We start from the raw sequence: 21887 nt of genomic DNA, 5'->3' as shown, positions 1-21887 counted from the left end.
AAAATCTTAAGTCCGATTTTGAGGGAATTTTGCAAGCATGCAACTATTGACTTGAAGTAAGAAAAGGTCTAGAGCCAGATCTTTCATTTCTTGTGCCTCCAAAACTTCCATTGGCAGCAATGAAAATTCTGGATTGATGAATGAAACATTATCCGATGCTTTGTTTGATCCTAACAGATCAAACGTTAGATTTTGGATTGTATTTTCTTCCCTTAACATTACAAAATTTCTGCTTAATGGAAATATATAGAAGTCATTCACCATCCAAGAATACCTCTAGATTCATGTAAGTGTTAACTGAAGACTGGACAGACGAATGAATAAAGTGCTTGACTCCTACTCCAATGCTGAAATGCTGACTTCAAACTCTTTTAAAAGATGTATTATTATTATTAAAAATTGTATTACCAAGAATTTTCCAAGAATTACTATAATATAAAAAAGCACTACAAATAAGTAAAGGCACTAAAGATGTATTTAATCTGTGACTTGTTCAAGGAAAATAGCCAGATTGGAAAATACATGAGTAACCTAGTTAAAAATCTGGAATACTTTTAGCTTTCTTTATTAACTGCTCTCACAAGCAGCTACATCCCTGCCAGATATTTAGGCACATGCTTGAGCACCGATTTGCTGATTTAGGGCCCAAGGGCTTCAACCATAAAAGAGAAACTAAGAAATAATTAAGTGCTATTTAATTAGGCCAGTAACATAACTGCAACTTTAATAAATGCTTGTGCACAAACCACACTTTTTTAGCTTGCACTGAATTTTTAAAACATAAGTTTTATAAAACATTCTATCACATAAACTATGCTCCTTGTATCTTCAGCAATGTCGTTGTCCCTGTCATTTAATTCAACACCCTTGTTCTAATCAAATACTTTTTACTTCAAGTAGTTCAGTTCTGTTTACCATGATGATAAATACGCATTTTGTAACAGCTTACAATTTTCCTGAACTGGATAAATTTTTGGGGTTGACGACATCTTTGTTTACAGTTTTCAAAAAATGTAAATATTAGAATAACACTTTACATTATTCTCTGTCATGTTTTAATCAATAGAGAAAAATAAAGCTTTTATTCTCATCATATTCTAAAACATGAGCATAAGTTTTATGAACAATCACAACTTTAAGAATTCAGAAATATCTCAGAGAATCCATATGTTTTAAAGGTGAGTTAACATTTGCAAAATTCTGATTGGAGTAGTTTGTGGAAACATGGGTATATTCAGCATTTTGTAGCAATTATTTCAATAGCATAATTGATAAATCTTACTAAAATTACGTACATTATCCAATAAACCATCCTGATCACAGAAAAAGTATTGAACTTGTAAATGTATCCTGAAATATACATAACAGAAGTGTTAAGTTTTTATTAGGAAATCATGTTTAGAAAGATAAAGAGCATGAATGACACTACATGACTTCTGTTTTTTGACTTAACTTTATACTCTGTGTTCAGAGTTACTCATTTTCTCAAAACAAAATGAAAACCACGGTGAATAAATTTTTTGGAAAATATTTTTTATTATAAAATGTACAGTATATTGACCTTAATATTATAAAACACTGTAATGTATCAGAGTCTTGTAAAGACCAATAATTTATAAAATGAGACCAAGTTCATTGTTACTCTTTCTAGTCTCATAGTCTGATTTAAAAATATATATAAAATATATAATGAATGATTTGACTGTAGCATCCTTAGTAGCTGGAAAAGGTTTGTTCTTATGTTAAGGTAACTAATGTCTGTATGTATTTTTATTAAAACAGATCACTCTTATTTGCTAAGTTAGTCTTTGATTTTGAAGAGGTGATAGAAGAATGAACAGAAAGGTTAGTAATCATATTCTATAAGGCTAGATTATGTAAAAGCGCTGCAGGGTACAAAGAAAATTATGTTTTACTAAAGCACTTCTATCACTGCAGCTCATTTATTAACAGTTAATACTTCTTTGGTACTTTTAAGGTGCTTGTTAAAACAAGAAATAGCTTTGGACTATTGGCAACAATAGAGTACTTTAGGTCTCAGATGCTATTGGATAGCATGAAAAAACACACCACACTGTCTTAACAGTTTAAAGACCTTTTCCAACATATTAGTCTCCTCAATTTCACTATGTCTAGCGCCTCCTTTTATTGCAGGGACATACTGAGTACAAAAGCAATGCACTTCGCATGAAAATAGGGTTTTTTTTCTGCCCTCAGACTCCCTGGCTTTGTTGGACTTGCTTGGCAGTGACTTGAACACTAGTATCCAGCCAAAGGCATTTGTTTTAGTGTTAGAATATGTGTATGTAGGTTGTTTTCGAATCACTGCCTAGTATATTTTTAGCAGTGCATTTATAGAAGCCCGCATCCCTTTGAGTAGGCTGCTGGATGACTAATGACCCCTGAGGGTGGAGGAATTTGTTTCCATACAGACGGGATTGAGCTCCTGTTGTCAGATGCGATTTGTCTGGAAGCTCCCATGTTATTTCTGCTTTAGGAATCCCAATAGCCATGCAGTTCAGTTTTACTGAATTTCCAGGTCTGGCATAGATGACGGGTGCTGGCTCACTGGTGATCCGGGGAGGATAGGCTATCACGATGACAGGCACACTCATAACAGAAGTGCCGTACTCTGCGGACACCTTGCACAGGTAAGTGCCCCTGTCAAACACAGAAGCCTCGCGCACTGTCAGTGAGCCATTCTCCAGCAGAGAGAAGCGACCCATGGCCTGGGGAGCATCCAGGACCATCCCATTGGGCAGTGTCCAGGAGATCTGCGTCTGCTGGTTTGGCTGGGTGATGCAATGGAGCTGCAGAGTTTCTCCATTGATGATGCTCACCAGGTTGTTGTACTGGTTGCTGATTTCTGGCCTGAGTCCCACCTTCAGGAAGACTACCCGTTCCACATAACCTCCTGGGTTTCTGGCTGTACAGCGGTAAGTCCCAGCATCCCCAGCGTTGAGGCTGCTGATGTGTAAGATCCCATCCCTCTTGTGGTAAAATCTGTGCAGACGGCTGCCACTCAGCACTTCAGTGCCGTTGGGAAGGATCCAGCTTGTGCTGGGCTTGGGGTTCCCCTGGACTGAGCAGTTCAGATTGATGCTGTGCCCAGCAATGGCAGTGATCTTTTCATTGACAGGGTCTCTGAAGGAGGGTTTCTCCACATGGTCTGTGATGAGGAGCTGCACAATGAGTCTCGCTTCCCCTCCTTCGTTCCGTCCGATGCATATGAGCTGCACCGCATCTGTCTGCCTCACCTCTCTGATGTCCAAAGTACCATTGCGATGCACAGTGATCCTGTTCCCATAGTAGGGAGCTGGCAGGATTACTCCTTCTGGAAAAGCCCATAGGATCCGTGGAGCAGGGATGCCTTCAGCTTTGCAGTCAATAAGTTTCCGGCTATCCCTGATGGCTGTCTCCCTCACAGATGTTATTGCACTGAGATGACCATTGATTCTGGGAGGCTGAACATTGACGTGGATCCAGACGATTTTCCGATCTTCTCCAGCACTGTTCCGTGCTACGCAAGTATAGTTACCACTGTCAGATCTTTGGGCCTTTTGGATGAGGAGGGTGCCATCTCTATAGACCTGGTATTTGTCAGATAGGGCAGGAATGGGCCTGTTGGTTGGGGAGAGCCAAGTCACTTTGGGAGTGGGTTCTCCTTTGGCTTCACATGCTACTGTCACAACATCACCATAGGGTACATTAATAATGACGTATGTTTTGTTCCTGATAGTTGCAGGCTCGGCCACTACTTTGACCCGCACTTTCATCTCATCCTTCCCAATCTGGTTCTCAGCATAGCAGGTGTAGTCCCCTTCCTCTCTCAGTCCAACATCATTGAAATACAGGGTTCCATTATTGAAGACCACATACCGTTTTGTCCGGCTGCCGTTGTCATCTGACTGCATGAAGGTATTGATCATGCTGCCATCTGGAAGACCCCAGGAGATCTCAGGATTTGGCAGACCTGTGGCTACGCAGTCAACTTTCAGGTCCCCTCCATACTTGACCTTGTGGTTATTCTCATTCTTATGTTCGATTTTTGCTGGTTTCATCATCACATTCACTTTGAGAACCACATAGTCATCCCCGATCTTATTGCGGGCCACACACAAATAGTCTCCTGCATCTTTATCTGTAACTGAATGGACAACCAAAGTCCCATTGCTGAATACTTTGATTCTAGTCTCCAAGCTACTGTAAAGAAAGAAAAAAGAACAGAACATGAGCTGCAAAATCACATTTTAGGTATTAATTATTGAGTGAAACCTGGGGGAAAAAACCCAACACCTCAACAATACTGAAATAAAGGAGAGGAGCATTGCTATTGTTAGATAATTAGATTTCTTTAGTAGCCCCACCTTTTTCCCCAAAGATCTGCTGTATTTGGAAAACAGCCTGCATAAAGATTATGAGGGAAAATGAAAAATACTAGCATTTTGTTGCTATCACTATGAAGCATAAAATGAATTCTGGGTTTTGTGCTATCTATATGCTACCTGAATATATTTTTTTGTCAGTATGAGAAAAATGATGACTACATTTAGCTATCAAGAAAGTGTACGTTTTAATTTCAGGGCATTTCTCATCTGTCTATAGTGCTCAAAGAGTGAGTAATGAATAATTTACAGTGCAGAAATTATGTTTTCAGCAAAGTCTTAGGAGAGTTACTGTAGCTTTGAAGAAGTGATATTTTACTCGATATCACGAACACTGGAGAAGGTATTGTTTTAACCATTTATATGCAACTGGGTTCGCACAGACCTTATTGCAAGGTGACATCTATTTATACAATGATGTTAAAATGACCAGGACTACTTAAATCATTATAAGATGTTTTCTTTGCCCCATATTTACAGTGTATAATGATTTGTACAACAGATAAACAAAATTCAGTGATCCCATTTCTCCTGGGGAAAAGCCAGCACCTGTGCAACTCTACGCAAACTATGCACATTGGAACATGCAGTACATGACTTGTATATCTTAACTTTTGCCACTGGACATTTTACTTCATTTAAAAGTGGCTGTAAAAGACAAATAGTGGCAGCTTATCCTAAACACCTGAAGCTGACTTTTTGAGTACCATTGTTTGTATTGGTACCTTGTACCAATTTATGACTTGGCTATCTTGTGGTACAATTTAAAATTCTTCCATAAGGATTTGGGGCCTCACTCAAAATTCACAGAAGCCAAGAATGAAACTTGTACAGATACGAATGGTCTTTTCTCTAAGTTAATCTAAACTGTAATTTAGCTGTGACATCTAAAATAGTAATTCACCTGTGTAGGGAATCAATCATCCTTTTGGAAGGCAATCTCCATAATATCCGAGGCCAGGGGTCACCAGAAGCACTACAGTCCAGATGCAGGATACTGCCATATGTTACATCTGTCCTCAAAGGAGAGCTCCCAGTGATCTTAGCATTAGACGCATGCTTCTTCACATGGAGTTGTATTGTTCTCCTGGCAGCTCCCACCATGTTAGCAGCAATGCACTCGTAGGTCCCACTGTCCTTGGGGGAGACATTGCGAATATAAAGAGTTCCATTGGGAAAAACAAATAAATTCCCATTGACAAACTGAGAAGGTCGGATTTGTGTGCCATCAAAGACCACCCAGCGGATGCTGGGAGAAGGTGCTGCTTTGGCAGTGCAGTGGATGTTAATACTGCTACCAAGGGGCAAGGAAATGTTCTCGTGCTTATCCTGCTGGATGATGGGGGGTAAGGCTGCAATGTGCAGCCTCACTGCGATGCTGTCAGCTCCTGCAGCATTGCTTGCTACGCATTTGTAAACTCCTCGGTCTGAAAAAGTCGCTTGCTTGATAGACAAGGTTCGATTTTCATGAAGCATTATCCTGCTTTCTGTGGTGGTGACTGTCTGCAAAATCTTCCTATCTGGGAAAATCCATGAAATATGTGGGCTTGGAGTCCCACTAGCCTGACATTCAATTGCTACGGTCTCTCCAAAGTAGACCGTGACATCTCGATAGCGAGAAAGTAAAATTTTGGGCTGGTGGGCTACAACTGTGAGCACAATGATCATTTTATCTATGCCATGCAGGTTCTGAGCTGTGCACAAATACTGTCCACGATCCTGAAGTTGAACATTTCGGATAAGGAGGGTACCATTTTTCCAGACTTCAAACCTTTGCAACCTGGTGTTGGCTGTCATTAGAGCTCCTGTGAAGGTGAGAGGAAAGAAAGAAACGGAAAGTCAAAGGGCTTAAGACATACATTGTTACATTTAAAAATTCTTATGTAAGACTTTAGATTTACTTAACGCCAACTACAACTTCAGATGGATCACATGACATCTTCTGACACTTTCCATAGTTCAAATTAGTCTTTGTTTCTACTGCAGAACTAACTATATTAGCTGTCAAGCCTGTACAGTGTGGGAACTTTTAAGGGCTTTACACTTTAGGATTCCTCTTAAATCTTTATGTAATTTCTCTTTTCCTTTTGCTTATGGAGATGACACACACATCAATACTTAAGGCAGCAATGTTAACAAACCCATACTCACAAGTGTTGTCATCATACATTCTAACTGCTGTGAATAATCAGAGTTGGCTGCTATTCCCCCGTCAAAAAAAATCCTCATTAAATAGTACAGGTTTTCTTTTACTACAAGCAATACTGTGATGTTATTTTTACCTGTAATGATTAGTTGCAATCAGTCACATTTTATCTATAATGACTAAAAGATGCAGAAATTATTCGTCAGTGTTTCGGGTCATTCCTGCAATCATATTGCATTTCTATGCAACAACCCAAGTATTTGTACCCTTAAATAAACATGTAGAAGAACACATTTTTCCCTGTCTTACCTGTAGAGACTTTTGTCCAAGTAATAAAAGGCTTGGGTTCCCCTACTGCATCACAAGGGATAAAAGCATCTGCTTCAGCAAGGATGGATATGCTCTGAGATCCTTTTGCGATAATTTTAGGTCTTTCTCCACGTATCCTGAAATTAGTGGAAGACTGAATTACAGTCGAATTGTGTGGCATAATGCCTCCCACATAAGGCACAGATGGAACTTTTTGATGACGATGATGGACATTTTTAAAAGGATGAACTGTGGTGGATATCTGTGGTTTTGTGCGCTGAGAGAGAAAGGCTGGAGGCGTAATCTTCAAAATCGCTGGTGGCGGTGATGTGGTGGTTGCAGTGTGTGCCATTGGAGGCACTGGAATAGCTGTAGCTTTCTGCACTGTAATCCTGGTAGGGGGGACTTGGGCAACCTTCTTCTCATTTGTGTCTTTCGGGACTAGTTGACTAGGGACCACTGGTTTAGGGTGTACACTTAAGTGAGGGAATATCCTTGTTCTGTTGAAAAAGAATGGCACTCTAGAACTGGGATAATTGGGGATCCCTTGAGTTGGTGGTTTCCCTGCTGTCCCTCTGTTATCTGGAACATGGTTATTTCCAAATAATCTTGAATTAATATTGTACCTGTTCTGACCCTGATGACCAAACTTACTTGCAGTGACTGGACTTTTGTGAAATGGAGAAGCTTGTGTTGGAGCAGTTGTTTCTCTCTGAGAGGGAAAAGATCTTTTGTCCTGGATGGTATGTGCTGCATATGCTGTTATCTCTGGTTTGTTTGTGTAGTGAAGAGGCTGGTGTGTCACAAAATAGCGAAATGAACCTTGTGTTACAATATATGGAGGCTTCACTGTGCCTCTTACTGGAACATGCTTTGGAGGCACAACAGGCAGTCTTTGGTTTAGGCTTGGTATCACTCCAGCCGGGGGATGGGGAAGGTTTGGGTTTAGCAGTAAACTGTTGTTTGACTTGCTACTATACATCTCTTTGAATTGCTCCTCTTTTGACTGTACGCTAATCTTGTTCTGGTTAGAGGAAGGAGTAGGGTGTACATTCTGTCTTGAGCTCACCACCATTTTGTCACCATCTGCTTCAACTTGTTTTACTTCTGGGAACCTTTCCTGATTGAAGGCATTGCTTTCCTTGGTGGTATAATGAAGGGAAGTACGTGAAGTGCTTGAAATGGAAGGGGTAAGAGTGCCAGGTTTTATAAACGGAATAAACGCTGTGGAGGTAGTTGGAGGCTTTTCAGTTGTCTGCAAAGTGGGATCGTGATGAAATACATGTGACATAGCTTCCTTTTTATCCAAGGAAGATGGCTTTGTCCCACTCTGAGAAGCAATAGATTTCTGTGTTTCTCTAAGTGGAAGAGTCTGAGTTTCTGTTGCGCTCAAGGAGGAGGACAAAGTACTCATCTCATATTGCTGAGGTGGATCAGTTATTGCTGGTGTTTCTAAAGATACTGTGGGCTTCCATGGCTCCTTGGAAACTGAGACGTCCTTAAAAACTTCCACTGTACCAACAGGAATACTTAAGTCAGTCATAGTGGGATATATTAGCTGGAATGTTCCAGAAGTTGTTTCATTAACCACAACTTCTGAGTCAAATAGGATAGACTCTTCTTGAGATTCTGGTTTTGTAGATAGTATCAAGCTGTTTGTATGCTCAGGAGAAGATGTTGTGCTTGATTGTTCTGCCTTACTGTCCAGAGTTTTAGAATCTGCTTTAATGTGCTTCTCCTCAGGTATATTGTCTAATGAATGGTATGTTGGCACTTCACTTTGCTCTGGTTCCAGAGGTGCACTTGACTCTTTCATGGGAACTGGGTCATGTACAACATATGATGATAAAATTGTGATAGGTGCAGTCGCTGGAAGTGCTGAGGTTTCAGGAGCAGTAGAGAGTGTCATGCGTCTTCTTTCAGGTGGAGAAGCAGTAGGTCTAAAGGATGAAGTTGTGACCACCTCTCTGTTTTTGGTAATCTTCTCTAAGACCATTGGATCAGTAACTAATGGAGGAGTGTATTTCGTATGCTCCTCTTCCTTAGCCTGTATTTTGACATTGTTTTTAAGATCAGGACTTTCAAGAGTTGCAGAAGAGGTTTTGGTCACAACTTCAACTTCAGGTGTCCTTGGAATGATACGCATTGCCTCCGTGGTTAAAACAACAGGGGGGAAAGTCTTTGGTCTTTGTCGGATTCTGTTTGGCCTCAATCTCCTTCTCCCATACGGCCTTTTTCTAGCATGCTGAGTAACAAGTGAAGGCATGGTCTTTCTATAGGGAATTGTTGTTGTGGACACTGTGTTCAAACTACTGATGGAAGAAGCAGTTTGTATCCCCCCTGCTGTTTTATGAAGAGCATTAGTACTTGGCAAAGTGAATCTGAGATCTGGCTTTGGAGTAGCCACATTTCTGTGTTCTCCTCCCTGAAAACTCTCTGCATAACTGCCAGACATGCTTTCTTGAGTACCTGCATTCCTGTGGGTCTCGGGTTCTTCCTTGGTCTGAACCCTGACGGGTGTGACAGCTGGAAAACTTGTACTTAAGTCTGCCATTTTTGTCTGACCTGTGGATACTTCTTTGTGCTGGTGTGTGAAGTCATTGCTCTTTTCTGTAACAAATGGAAAAACAGATGAAGAAATTGTAGTAGTGCTTATAGAATCTGTTGGGATGATCTCATCCAACTGAGAAGGTGTTAGAATTATGGTGTCAATACTCGTCGGGTCCACTTTATTTAACTTCGCACTTGTCTCCAAGACGCTATGAAGATCCACAGAGTGAGATTCAGCTAGGACAGTGGCATCAAGTGGTAGCTCAGCAAAAGCAGAATTTTCCTCTGATGTAGAAGGTACAGTTCTACCTGCATTTTCTACTGTGAATGAACTGCTATGAATATTAGGAAAGTTTGTTATGATTTGTCTGGTTAGAGGTTCTTCAGTGAGAGCATTGATGACTACAGCTGAATCCCCAGTCCTGACACCAATGCTCTGCTGGCCTTGGGGTTGCACAGTTGCAGAGACAGGACTCAAATACGGACTTGATATGGGGATTTCTACAGGGTATATACTTGCAGGTGTTTCTAAAGCCCTGTGGTCGGAGAAGGGTTCAGTTTCTGACCTTGTTAATATGGACTGGACTGAAAATGCTTTAGTGTTGTGGGAAACAGTGACTGAGAATGGCTCATCTTCACCCATAGGTGATGCATCAGCAGAGGAATCTACCCCATCAGGTGCTGCCTCTGAAGGCGGAGGGCTGGCTACTGGATGAGGGACTGGAGTAGTTTTTTGCAGGACTGATGGCAGTGCAGTTGTTAAAGAAATGGTTGTGGCTGTTGTTGTTCTAGGAAGATTCTTCCCACGAACTTTTGCCAAAATGTCAGCCCAATGCTGTGGATTAATCTGCTTGCTTGCCATATTAATTCTCCTTCGAGATTCAAATACTCTCCGGCCTTCTGCAACATTGCTGTCTTGGGTTCTATCAGTACTCTTCCAGATTTTCATTTTCCTTCTGCCTTTCTTCCCCTTTTTAATTTGAGCCTCTGGCACCTGGTCACTTTTTTGTTTAAAGGATATTTCCCGGTCTTTTAGGTGGTTCTTTCTTCGTTGGAACTCATCCACCCCTCCTGCCCCTGATCCTTCTCCATCATCTATGACCCGCCCTCTTGGTTTTGATGAACTTTTGGAGCCTGGGTGCTTTTTTAGTTTTATCCTTTTAAATGACCTATCAGACACCATTTTATTTACTGTGACCCTTACAACAAATTGATCTGATCCCTGCTGGTTGACAGCCACACATCTGTAATGGCCACTATCAGTGACGTGGCTTTTTGGAATAAGCAAAGTACCATCTTCCAACATATATCCTTTTGAAGAGTTTGATAACTGATTAAGGACCTGGCTGTTTGGAAGAATCCAGCTCAACTGTGGCTCTGGGATGGCAACTGCTTTGCACGGCAAAGCTATTGCATCTCCAACATTTTTTTCAATCCTCACTACATCTGAATCAGCTACCTGAATAGCTGGCGGTTGCACGAGAAGTCTGTAAGCCATTATGTCCACATCATCTCTCACTTGGGCAACACAGTGGTACAAACCACCATCAGTGTAACCCACTGCTTTGATTATTAGCTGGCCGCTACTAAGAATGGAAAACCTGCTGTCTTTCTGATTAAATGGTGCCTGCAGTTTAGTCCCATCTGGTAAGAGCCACTGAACTGAGGGGCTCTCAGAGGCTTTCACATTGCAGCTGAGCTGACACTCTGACCCTTCCACCACACTCAGTGCTGCCCTTGTGCTCTGGTTTTGCTCTATCATTACCCAGTTTCTCTGACGCCTGGAGTCTTTGGTATGAATTGTCTGAGAAAACACAGTAAAAAAAGATAGCACCACTTTTTTCCCTGTACTCTGGCGCCTGTTCAATTGGATATTTATAAGAGGTTGCATCACCCAGGAAGGCTCAGCCAGTATTTGAGCTTTTACACCTGTGTAGTAAAGAGCATCATAATCTGAGCCTTGCCTGTACCTATAGATTATTTTAGGCTCTTTGCTGAGCATAAGTTCCCTCTCTAATTTGACAGGTACTTCACTGTAATAAGCTATAAGCTTCCATAATTTTTCATAGTTTTCTCGGTTCATTGGACATTCAAAATCTAATGAAATTGTAGCATTTATATCAATCTCTTGAGTCTGGATTTGATTCCACTGAATTTTGGTAGAGCCTGTTGGTTTTTTGATTTCACAGTTCAGGTGGACTACATTGCCATGCTCATCAGTCATATTTAGAGTAATGTTCCATGGAGAGGACTGAAGCTCTTCCAGAGGGATTTCATAACTGTCACCATCTTCTTCATCTTGAATGCTGCTATTGTGCCTCAGTGAGGACTGAATGACAGGTTTCCTACAGGAAATATCTTTCAAGTTTTGAATGTCTTCTTTCTGCAGCTGTTTCGGGCTGTTGCACTTAGGACACAGCTGTCCCCCTTCATAGGCTTTGTCCTTTTTGCATTTCAAAACACCTGCAAGAAAATAAAAAGAAAGGGGAAAAAAATGGGGGGAAACAGAAGATAGGTGAGCTGAAGAACTCTGTTCTAGAGTTAGAGGACTCTCAAAGGTGTGAAATGGACCGTATGAGAAACACATTATGCACAAGATACATAAGGCAAGGCTTTTAAACTAGCACCTCTTTGTTTTCACAGTCGAATGGGCACCTGATTCTCAAACTGTCCACAATTTCTTCTGACGTTGATGAGAGGACTGAACACTCCATCCTTCTGAAAATTAGATTCACTGCCTCTGAATAAAATGCCTAGAAATTGAGGTGTTCTGAGCAACATTTGTAAATGAGTAAAAAGCTATGCTCTGGCAAAAAGTCTGCATCCTTTCAGTGACAGCCTGCCATCTAACTTATGGATCTAAAGTGAAGCGGACTGGGTCCTCTCAGCTTTCAAAAATGCGGCATTGACCTGAGAAATGCTGGACTTCCTCATTAGATAACCCAAGAAGTTTTTTATTTTTCTCTGTTCATTAACAACAGTACTGGCAATACACAAAACATTCTACTGTAGGTACCAAAATCTGCTGACTAGTTCCTGCACTTCCAAACTTTGTCAGCAGCAAAAAAAAAATGAAAGTGACACCTTTTCCCTGCCCTCTGAAATAACTGTAAACTCTATAATGATAAAATATAAACTAAAACAGAGAAGGATCACTAAAACAGGAAATTATATCCTTGACTCCTTTTTTCTATCAATGCCTTTCTGGCTTTCTGACTCTGGTCTGCAAAATAACAGTTGTATATTTATTACATTTTTCTGCTCATTAGAATGTTAAATGTCACTTACATATTTAGTTTGGAAACACATTGTAAATAGAATGAGGGATCTTTGAATGAATGAGCAACATACGGGTGGGTTATAAGGCAAAATGCTAGGAGAAGGGGAAAAGAGTGGCAAAATTTCATACCATTTTTTGATTGAAAAAATATGTGCTTTGCCAGATAAGGACAAGGAGAGATAAGGAGAGCATGCTTCATGACAGAACTGGCCCACAATCAACTTGGCAGCGGCCACACTGGTGATCTATGAAACAGCACTTTTATAACTCTATCTGGACAGAATTCCTAAATAAGTTAATGTTATAGTTATATAAAGATACAAAATCTGTCATACCTGAAAATGACATAGATAAATTCTTTTCTCTTCCAAAAAATCACTACTATTGTAGTGTAAAAAGGAATTCTAATTTAATAAAAATTGTAACAAGGCAACACTGTGCAAGGAAAGAAAGTTCATCTATATTGTTATAACTGTATAACAGCAACTCAAGTACACTTAATCGACATACTCATTTGGATCAAGGAGAGTATATAAAAATATTAAAGTTTAAGTTAGCTACATATATTATCAAGGTCAGATGCCTCAAGTACCGGTTCAGTCAGGAACACTTCCATTACACATTCAAGCATCACACGCTCTTAAAAGTATTGTCCTATAGCTAAGTGCAAAACTGTAATGAATTACATATTCTAAGATAAGATCCACTATCATCCCTGACACAGGCTCCAAATCGCTATATAAACCTTGTGAGTCCTGACTCATCTGACACATCTTTAGTTGCAATTAAATGACAATTCCCTCCTAATATTTTAGCAGCAGCTCCAATGTAACATCAGTCCCTCTGGCCTACTATGGTAAGCACTTAGTTACCTGAGATGGGGCACTGACGACCTGAGATGCCCAAATTGAAAACTGACATTCAAAAAAATCTCATTTAGTGTATTTCTGATATAGAGGCATTATAAAACTGGTTTGGGGGCTGTTCTTTTTGCTTCCAGTATTTTGCTTCTGCACATGACCAGAAGTGTTCCAGCATAAGAAGTGTGATACTTATCTCATCTAAGCCTGAATGAAGATAGGCCAGTTATTCCAGGAAAAAAATTGCAGGATTGTAGGTGTTCTCTGAAAATACTTAAATAGATTTTCTCCTTCATAAAAGGAAATTGTGGCCAATGGAGCAACACAGCTAGACATGAAGGATGCATGAATATTACAGAACAGCCTTAAAGTTAATAGCACCAAAGTTAAAGGACTCATCTAGGAATTTTCAAACCTGATTTCCATTCCTTTCTTAGCCAAAGAAGTTCAAATCCAATGTTCCCATCTTCCATGAGAGCCTATAGTTCCTAGCTCTGTTGTTTGAGGATAATGACAGCCCTTAGTCAAAGGTATACCACTGTGCAAAGGAACACACTAACAGGTTATAACCTATCTTCTCCTTCCAGTTATAAACTTTACTACTACTTTTTCCATCTTGAATGTAACACTAATTCCTTTGTTGTCAAATACATATTTTTAGCTAGTGATACACAACTGCTGCCTCTTTATGCTGCTTTTTAAATATTTATTGAATATTGCATTTATTGAATGGTAATGGAACACAATAGTGTACATAGATGTCACGTAAGTAGTAACACTCATCATGTTAGATTTTTTTTTTCCTGTTCTGCACTATCATGCTATTTTTGCTCTTACCTCCAGAAGCTTCATTCCACTCAAGGAGCCAGTTTAAGCTGCAGTCACAGGCCCATGGGTTCCCATGAAGGTAAAGATTCTCCAGCAGCGGCATGCCTTGAAACATCCCTGCAGGCAAGGTCCTAAGAGCATTTTCAGATAGGTATAGATGTCTTACTGTCGACAGTTTGAAATAGTCAAGGACCAAAAATGTTGAAAAGGTGTTGGGGTGAAGCTGCTGGAGCAAATTTCCTTCTAAGTGGACCAGTCTCAGAGAAGTTAATCCATTAAAAGCATTTGGATGAATAAACTCAATTCTGTTGTGGTCCATGTGCAGTCTCATTAAGCTTGAAAGCCCTTGGAGAGTTTGGCCAGTTATGACTTTCAATTTATTGTAACTAATTTTGAAAACCTAAAAAAAAAAAGGAATACAAGAGATTAATTTTGGTATTTGATCTAAATCCAAACAGAACAGCAAGCATGCAGAAGTTTTCCTCCCACATTCAAATATCCTGTGCACCACTGAAAAATAATATGCTGGTCAAAGAGGGAGAATACAGCTGAATATTAGCCGGCATTATCAAGTATGACATAGGCATAGTTAACAAATCTCAGATGTATTTGGGGAGAAAATGGTATCTTAATCCTAAGAAAGGCACTACAAAAAACATTTAATTTTGTCTTCTGCTATTCACTGAAGTTAGAATTTATGAAATTTAGGAAGCATTACCTGTAGAGACACAAGATCTTTCAAAGCACCATTCGGTATATTCTGAATGTCATTTCCATGTATCATAAGCAACTCCAGTTTTATAAGTCCTGCAAAGGAGTTTTCATATATAGACTGTATACTGTTAAACCTGGAAAAAAAATCACGCGTGCGGTTACATTTTATGCACTGACTGTCATGGACTGCAAATGTACAATTAGTATAACCTACCTTTCAGGAAAAATTGTAGGGATCTTAATGCATTGTCAAAAGGCCAGAAGTTACTGAAACATTTTTACAAGGCCAAGCATACTTAGTCCTTGTTTACATTAAGATTTCTTTTAACTCAATTTGCGGCACATTAGCCATAATTTCTGCGTAAAAGTAATAAATAGGCATTTAAATTCTAATAGTTGTCAGTATGTTTTTCCATGCAGCTCAGTTTATGGAATGGTAATAAATTAATGGCCTGTAGCCAACCAATGATGCTATGGAGCCTGGCAAACTAGACAGGCTGCAGTGTTGCCAAAACAGCATATAACAATAAATGAATAAAGATTTAGAGAGAGGACATTAAAAATGGATATCTCCCAAACAGCAAGAGAAGCAGGAAGTCACATCCTGCTTCACTTACTGTTACAACGTGTAATTGGCTAAATCAACTAATTACATAAGATCTAGGAATTGACCTTCCAATTATATAATTTGAGCCTAGAAACTCCCTTTAGAGAAGGAATACAGAAAATCTGCTTTTTGAAAACAATTCAATTTCACTTCGGACAAATAAATCAGGTTTTATTTGCCAACATGGAAGCCTTAAGTTTGGTGGCATAGCTCTACATTTTGGTTTTCCATACGTAGACTTAAATGTATCAGCTAATCTTGGCATGAAGGCTCTAAATTAAGCACTGAATTTTAAAGATTTGTCCTGTTTTTAAACACTTTCTGGAAAGGAAGGGAAGACATTAAAATACTTTTAAATCCTCACCATGCTATCTATCTGAAGATTCTGAATTTTCTAAAAATTTAGGCTATCATTTTGATATTTTTAGTCCTACTACAGATCTATTAGGCTTATAGCAGTCATCCTATTACCATTCCTTATTTTAACATCAGCCCTTCTAAAAAATGTGAACTTCTCTGAATAAGAAATTTTCCTAAATTAATTTCACTTACAAAAATAATCTTTACCTCCTAAATAGCTAGCATCTTAAAATAGAAAGCTTTTGCTCTTTTCCAAAATGAAAGAAATGCAACAACAGATAGTTAAGACTGTTTCTTCCTGGGAAAGAACACAACTCAGACAATGTCATTTGTAGTGATAAAGTACAAAGATAGGAAAGGGCTTCCATGCTAGCAGTATCAAATAATGGACTTCTATTAACAAAACAGCCAAAATACCTAAATAACTTGGAAGCCTACACCCCATTTTCAAAAGCAATTTAGGGATAGAATTTGCCATGGAATGTTGATGTATGGGGGAGAGGTGACTCAATATGTGTGGGTTTGAATGTGGGAGGAGAGGGAGGCATTTTTGACTCAAAAAATGGCATGAAATTACAGATTGCTGTACGACATATTCACTGACTACAAGGTATTTTGAGACTAAAAGTGGATAAAGTGCTGTTGGATAGGCATTTTAATTGCAGAGAAGTAAAAAAAACCCAAAGTCCCTACTGTCAGTCTTTGCACCATCAGTCACAGCTACAGGCCTTGGGGCAGTTGGGATGATTTCATACCAGGTAGTGATGCAGCTCTGACATCAAGCAGAAGAGGACTGCAATTCTTGCACCATGCCACGTCGCATAATGACCCTATGCAGCACTTTTGTGATATGCAGCCTACCAACTGTCCCTGCCTTCTCATCTCACAGTCTGACACATAGATGTGAGTTGGCAATACCCTGGCAGAGAAAAGTGAGTTGGAGCCTGAGCAATCTCTCCCCAAACATTGGTGTCTGCTTATATTTGGCTTACGTTCCTTGAAAAAAAAAATAATACTCCAAAGGCAACGGAATAACTTTGTTTCTACTGTATTGCTTTAAGATATGCGGTATCTCATTGTTCTCCAAAATGTTACCTGGCTACGTTATAGAATTTTACTCCTACTATAATTTTTAAATCAGGCATAAAATTCAACGTTTAGTAGAAACCCTATAGTAGTTTTAATTCAATATAGTTTTTTATACACTACAAAAGACTACATATAGTATTTGCCAAGAACTGACACCGTGATATAAATATTTATTTGAACATAATAATAACTTTTCTGTGAAACATGAGGGATACACTAAAACTTTCTCCATGCCAGTAATTGTCGTGTTTGAAACACAGCGCCTGCAAGTAACCACCCATCTCTGCAATTCCACTTAAAAAGCACATGCCGAGGTCCCGGTGCGCCCCACGTGCGTGCCGCCTGCCAGGATTCCGCACCAAGACCGTAAAACGGTTTGCCACAAAACCGCCATACGAACCCAAAATTGATCCTTTCCACATGTTTGGAAATCCTTGCCGGCACGGCTGCCAAGGAGCGAAAGGTGCAGTGGACTTCGGTGGGGAGGTAGCAGGCGCAGGGCTGGGGACAGGCCAGGGCGGTCGGCGACAGCCCCAGCCCCAGTATCAGCACCACGGACAGCGCCCCCGCCGCCGCCCGCGCCCCCATCGTGTCGCCTCCCCTCGAGTGGCTCCTCCTGGGTCGTCCGGGGGAAACGAAGGGGTGGGAAGAAGGTAGGGGAAGAAAGAGAGAAGAAACGATGATTTTGTCATCCTTTGAAAAAAGCTTTACAGACCTAGCCATGCTCTGCAGCGTCCCTGCAGGTCTGCGGACAATCGACCCAGAGTTCAGTGGGGAAGAGGCTTCTTCCAAGTCATTTGTTACTTCAAAGTTAACTTTCCCTCCCCATAATTCACTTCAGTACCTATTCCACGAAACTTATGCTGTCTCCCTATGGTAGTAAATTTTTAGGTTTGCTCTATATGCCAAGGGTAGCACTCGTCTCACCTAAAAATTAGAAAACTTCAAGGGAAGCATCTACTTCAAGCAAATTACCATGGCTCCCTCTACAGTCAATGAAAGAAAAAAAGCTACCCATATGCACTTGAATAATATCAGGTATCTACCTGATCGGATACCTAGAAATAGTACAAATCAGCCTCATTAGGTCCCTAATTAGCTAACTTACCTAACCTAGCTGCCAATTTGTTAGACAGGCTACTAATTTCCAGGAGGGTAACGTGGCACATTCATTATGTATATGGGAAACGGCATCATTGAGCGAGAAAGCGAGTGAAAGAAAGAACTGGTTGGCCAGAGATCTGGACTCTGTCATCCTTCGCCATGCAGTACCGTGCAATGTTGGATCTGCTCTTACATTGCAATCTTAACCAGAGAGGAGCTATGAATGATCAGAATTGATAAAACTTGACAATGTATCTAGAAGCATAAGCGCAGACCTCTGAGAAAATGTAAGGAAAGTTTGTATTTATAATCTTGCCACATCTACCAACGCTCAAGTTCAGATTTTCAAAACTGTGTGTCTAGAGCTGTGGAGAGTCATTTAGAGATGCACGCTGTGCTAGAACAGACAAGAAAACACAACTGTTATTGACCTTGATCACTAATCATTTCTGAAAAGAAATTTATGTAGATGTTTAATTACAGATTAAGCAGTCTTACTCTGGAGAAATGAGTTAGAAATATCCCTATTCTTATCCCTACCACCAGAAGAATTTGAGCTTATCAGATTACAGCCATACAAGAATGCAGGCTACTATTAGTAGCAGAAATGTAGTATTCCTGCTCTTGTATAACTGTGTGACAACAATGGAATGGCTTTCAGTTCTACTAGGTATTATTAGTTCCATTAGTTATTGCTTTTAGTATAAAAGTCAGATTTCCTCAGATCTGCTAGCAACGAGACACACATTATTTTTTTTTCTAAGACCATCATGTGCAAGCCATTACAGTTCAAAGGAGAGGCTCATCGGGATGAAGAGGTTTCTCAAATATCTGTGGTCAAGCTAATGAGACGTTTACCATTCTTTACAAGACAAACAGCTTTTCATTTGCTTAAGAATATTCAGGTGCTGTTTTCCTTCATGTTCCCTTTAATGAAAACTCCCTCTAAAGGGCACCCCGCCCATTTTGGGAGGGGGCACCCCATTTCCTTACGGGAGGTGCTCGCCGAGGTTAAGAGGAGGTGGCAGTGATTTGTGCGGGGCTGGGGAGGAGGAGGCGGCCCGGGGGGGTTATCCGTGCTTCGCCCAGGGGAGACACAACGGTGGCCGAGCGCAGGACCCTCCACACCCCGGCCGCGGCCGCTCTCCCGCAGCTTTGGCAGGAGAAACCCCGGGACCCTCCGGTACCCGGGCGAGGCCGGACGGGCTCCGCGCTGCGCCGCCCCGCCGCCCGGGGGCGCCCTCCAGTGCCCGCCCCGCCCCTCCTCATTGGCCACCTCGCACCGCCGCCGCGCAGGGCGTCAGCCAATGGGCTGCGGCTCCGACACGGCCGCCGGGGCGCGGCCGCGGAGGGTTGGGCAGGAGCCAGCCGGGAGGCGGGGCTTAGGGCAGGGCGGGGGCGGGGCCTCGGGCCGTCGCAGCGCTGCCCCCACGGCGGTTACCGCGCCCGCCCCGCGGGGAGGTTTTGCGTGGGTGGGACGGGACGGGGCGGAACAGGACACCTGGGGGGCCCCGCCGCCCCGCGGCCATGGCGGAGGGGGCTTGCAGGGGGAGAGACGCGGTTCTCCCCCACACTCGCGTTTCTTTTTACCGTCCTCGAGGGGCAGATGCTTCCCATTAGGGAAGAATGTCGCCGCCGGGCTGCGCGACGGGAGCGGACGGGGACCGCACCGCCGCCATCCCGGCAGCCGCCCCGCTCCCCTCCTCCTCCTCCCGCACCGACCCGCCAGGGACTCCCCACCTCACACACCCCGTCCCAACCGGGCCCCGGCCGCCCCCACCGGCCGCCCGCGGGTTCCTTACCTGCAGCCGGGCGCGGCGGTCTCAGCAGGCGCTGCCCGCCGCTCCCATGCCCCCGGGGGGCTGCAGGCGGGCGGCGGCGCGGGGCGGGCGGCGGCTACCTGGCTCCTGGCGTCCCCTCCGGCACCGGCTGGCCGAGACTCATCGCCGCCCGCGGCGGCCCGCCTCGACGCCGCCTTAGGGCTCCTCATCGCCCGTCATCCTGCGGGAGCCGCCGCCCGGCGTGGGTCCCCCCGAATAAGCATAAGCGATGCGCGGCGGCCGGGCAGGACACCGTCTGCGGTGCTGGTTTGTTTTTGTTTTTTTTTTTTTAATTACTGTTAGTTTCTCTAAGCCTTCTCTGGGAGCCCCGCGAACCGGGGAAAGCCGGGGCGCCGCGATCCCTCAGCCCCGGCGCGAGCCGAGCCCGTCTCTCCGCGCGCTGCGGGATCTCCGTGGGCGAGCGGGCGGGCGGGCGATGTCGGCGGCTCCCCGCCTCTCGCCGGGCTTCCTGGGGGCGCAGCTCCCGCGGCGGCAGCCTCCCGCCGCCCTCCGAGGCATGGGGAACGAGGGGCGCGGGGTCCGCCGCTCCGCCTGCCCGCGCCGGGCGCTGTGCCGGGGGAGGGCGCGGCGGAGCGGCTCCTCTTGCGGGGTGGGCGGCCCCTCCGCGGGGGGGGGGGGGCTGCGGGCGGGCCCGCGCCGGGGGGCGGGCGGGTGGGGGGGTGTGTGGGAGGTGGGCGCCGGAGCCGGCGTGGGGGCCGCGGCGGGAGCCGCGGTCGCAGCAAGGGAAGTGGAGCCCACGCCTGGGTCCGGGACCTGGAGCCCACGGAAGGTCCGTTTGTGGGAGCTGGGCGGGTCCAGCACCGTTGGAACGCCGAGATGTGCATCTCTCCGCGCTGTGCTCTCGCACACCCACAGTCCAGCACATAGAGGGAGTGGAGCGATAGGACGAGGGGTAACAGTTTTAAACTGAAAAAGGGGAGATTTAGATTAGGTGTCAGGAAGAAATCCTTTACTGTGAGGGTGGTGAGGCACTGGAACAGGTTGCCCAGAGAAGCTGTGGATGCCCCATCCCTGGTGGTGTTCAAGGCCAGGCTGGATGGGGCTTTGAGCAGCCTGGTCTAGTGGGAGGTTTCCCTGCCCATGGCAGGGGGGTGGGAACAAGATGATCTTTCAGGTCCCTTACAACTCAAACCATTCTATGATTCTATGATATAACCCAAAACTGGACCAGCCAGTCTGGATTTCTTATTCTTCTCATAGTAAGTATCCCAATATAGGTGTCCCATCACAACACAAAGAACCAACCTTACCGTGATCCTTAGTGCATACTGGCGCAATACGGCTGCAGAGACATGCGTACAGTCTGTATATGAGAATTTGATCCCCTGCATCATACTTGAGGAGAGTGACTCAAATAAATGTGTGTGAACAGTAAAATCTCAAAGCTGGAATGGAGAGGCAATGACAATACAGGAAAAAGCAGCAACTACAACAACATGAATCAGACTGAATGTAGACTCAGTCATGAATTGCCTTTTACCTTTAAAATCCATCAGAAAAGCAAACTTCATTTTGGAATCATTAAATCAGGAATGATTTCCCTCCTGCATTAGCAATTTTTTCAGTACACAAAAATAAACCTACGTCTGCTCCAGTGAAAAATGCAGCATTCAGATGTACCAAGAAGACCCTGCACTATCACCTACTTAGTTCTACTGTGTGGTTTTTGGATACACACAATTGTCTGTTCTCTAGATAGCCAATGTGGCAGTTATCTTCATCTGTTCTAAAAAACCAAAAAACTTAGTCTTTCAAGACACAAGAGTTGCAGAAATCAGCATAGATGCATCTTAAGCAATAAGAATCCCTCTGAG

The 21887-nt window shown here is 43.0% G+C and overlaps 1 protein-coding gene across 2 annotated transcripts; it reads right to left on the bottom strand.

Annotated features, from left to right (window-relative positions):
* Positions 1-605: 605 nt before the first annotated feature.
* On the bottom strand, positions 606-20609 carry MXRA5 (matrix remodeling associated 5). Of its 2 annotated transcripts, none has more exons than XM_074607072.1 (7): positions 20035-20609; positions 17529-17744; positions 15077-15206; positions 14368-14758; positions 6841-11853; positions 5290-6190; positions 606-4203 (listed from the first exon to the last, which is right to left on the bottom strand). In XM_074607072.1, the coding sequence occupies exons 1-7, from the start codon at positions 20220-20222 to the stop codon at positions 2292-2294; spliced, it is 8751 nt and encodes a 2916-aa protein (XP_074463173.1). In that variant the 5' UTR covers positions 20223-20609; the 3' UTR covers positions 606-2291. The 2 variants fall into 2 exon arrangements, with proteins under 2 accessions (XP_074463173.1, XP_074463181.1); XM_074607080.1 differs by having other exon boundaries at positions 606-4200.
* Positions 20610-21887: the final 1278 nt, after the last annotated feature.

Source organism: Larus michahellis, chromosome 1 (assembly GCF_964199755.1).
Source record: "Larus michahellis chromosome 1, bLarMic1.1, whole genome shotgun sequence".
NCBI lineage: Eukaryota > Metazoa > Chordata > Aves > Charadriiformes > Laridae > Larus > Larus michahellis.
The sequence above is the reverse complement of the archived record's forward strand: the minus strand, read 5'-3'. Positions and strand labels throughout refer to the sequence as shown.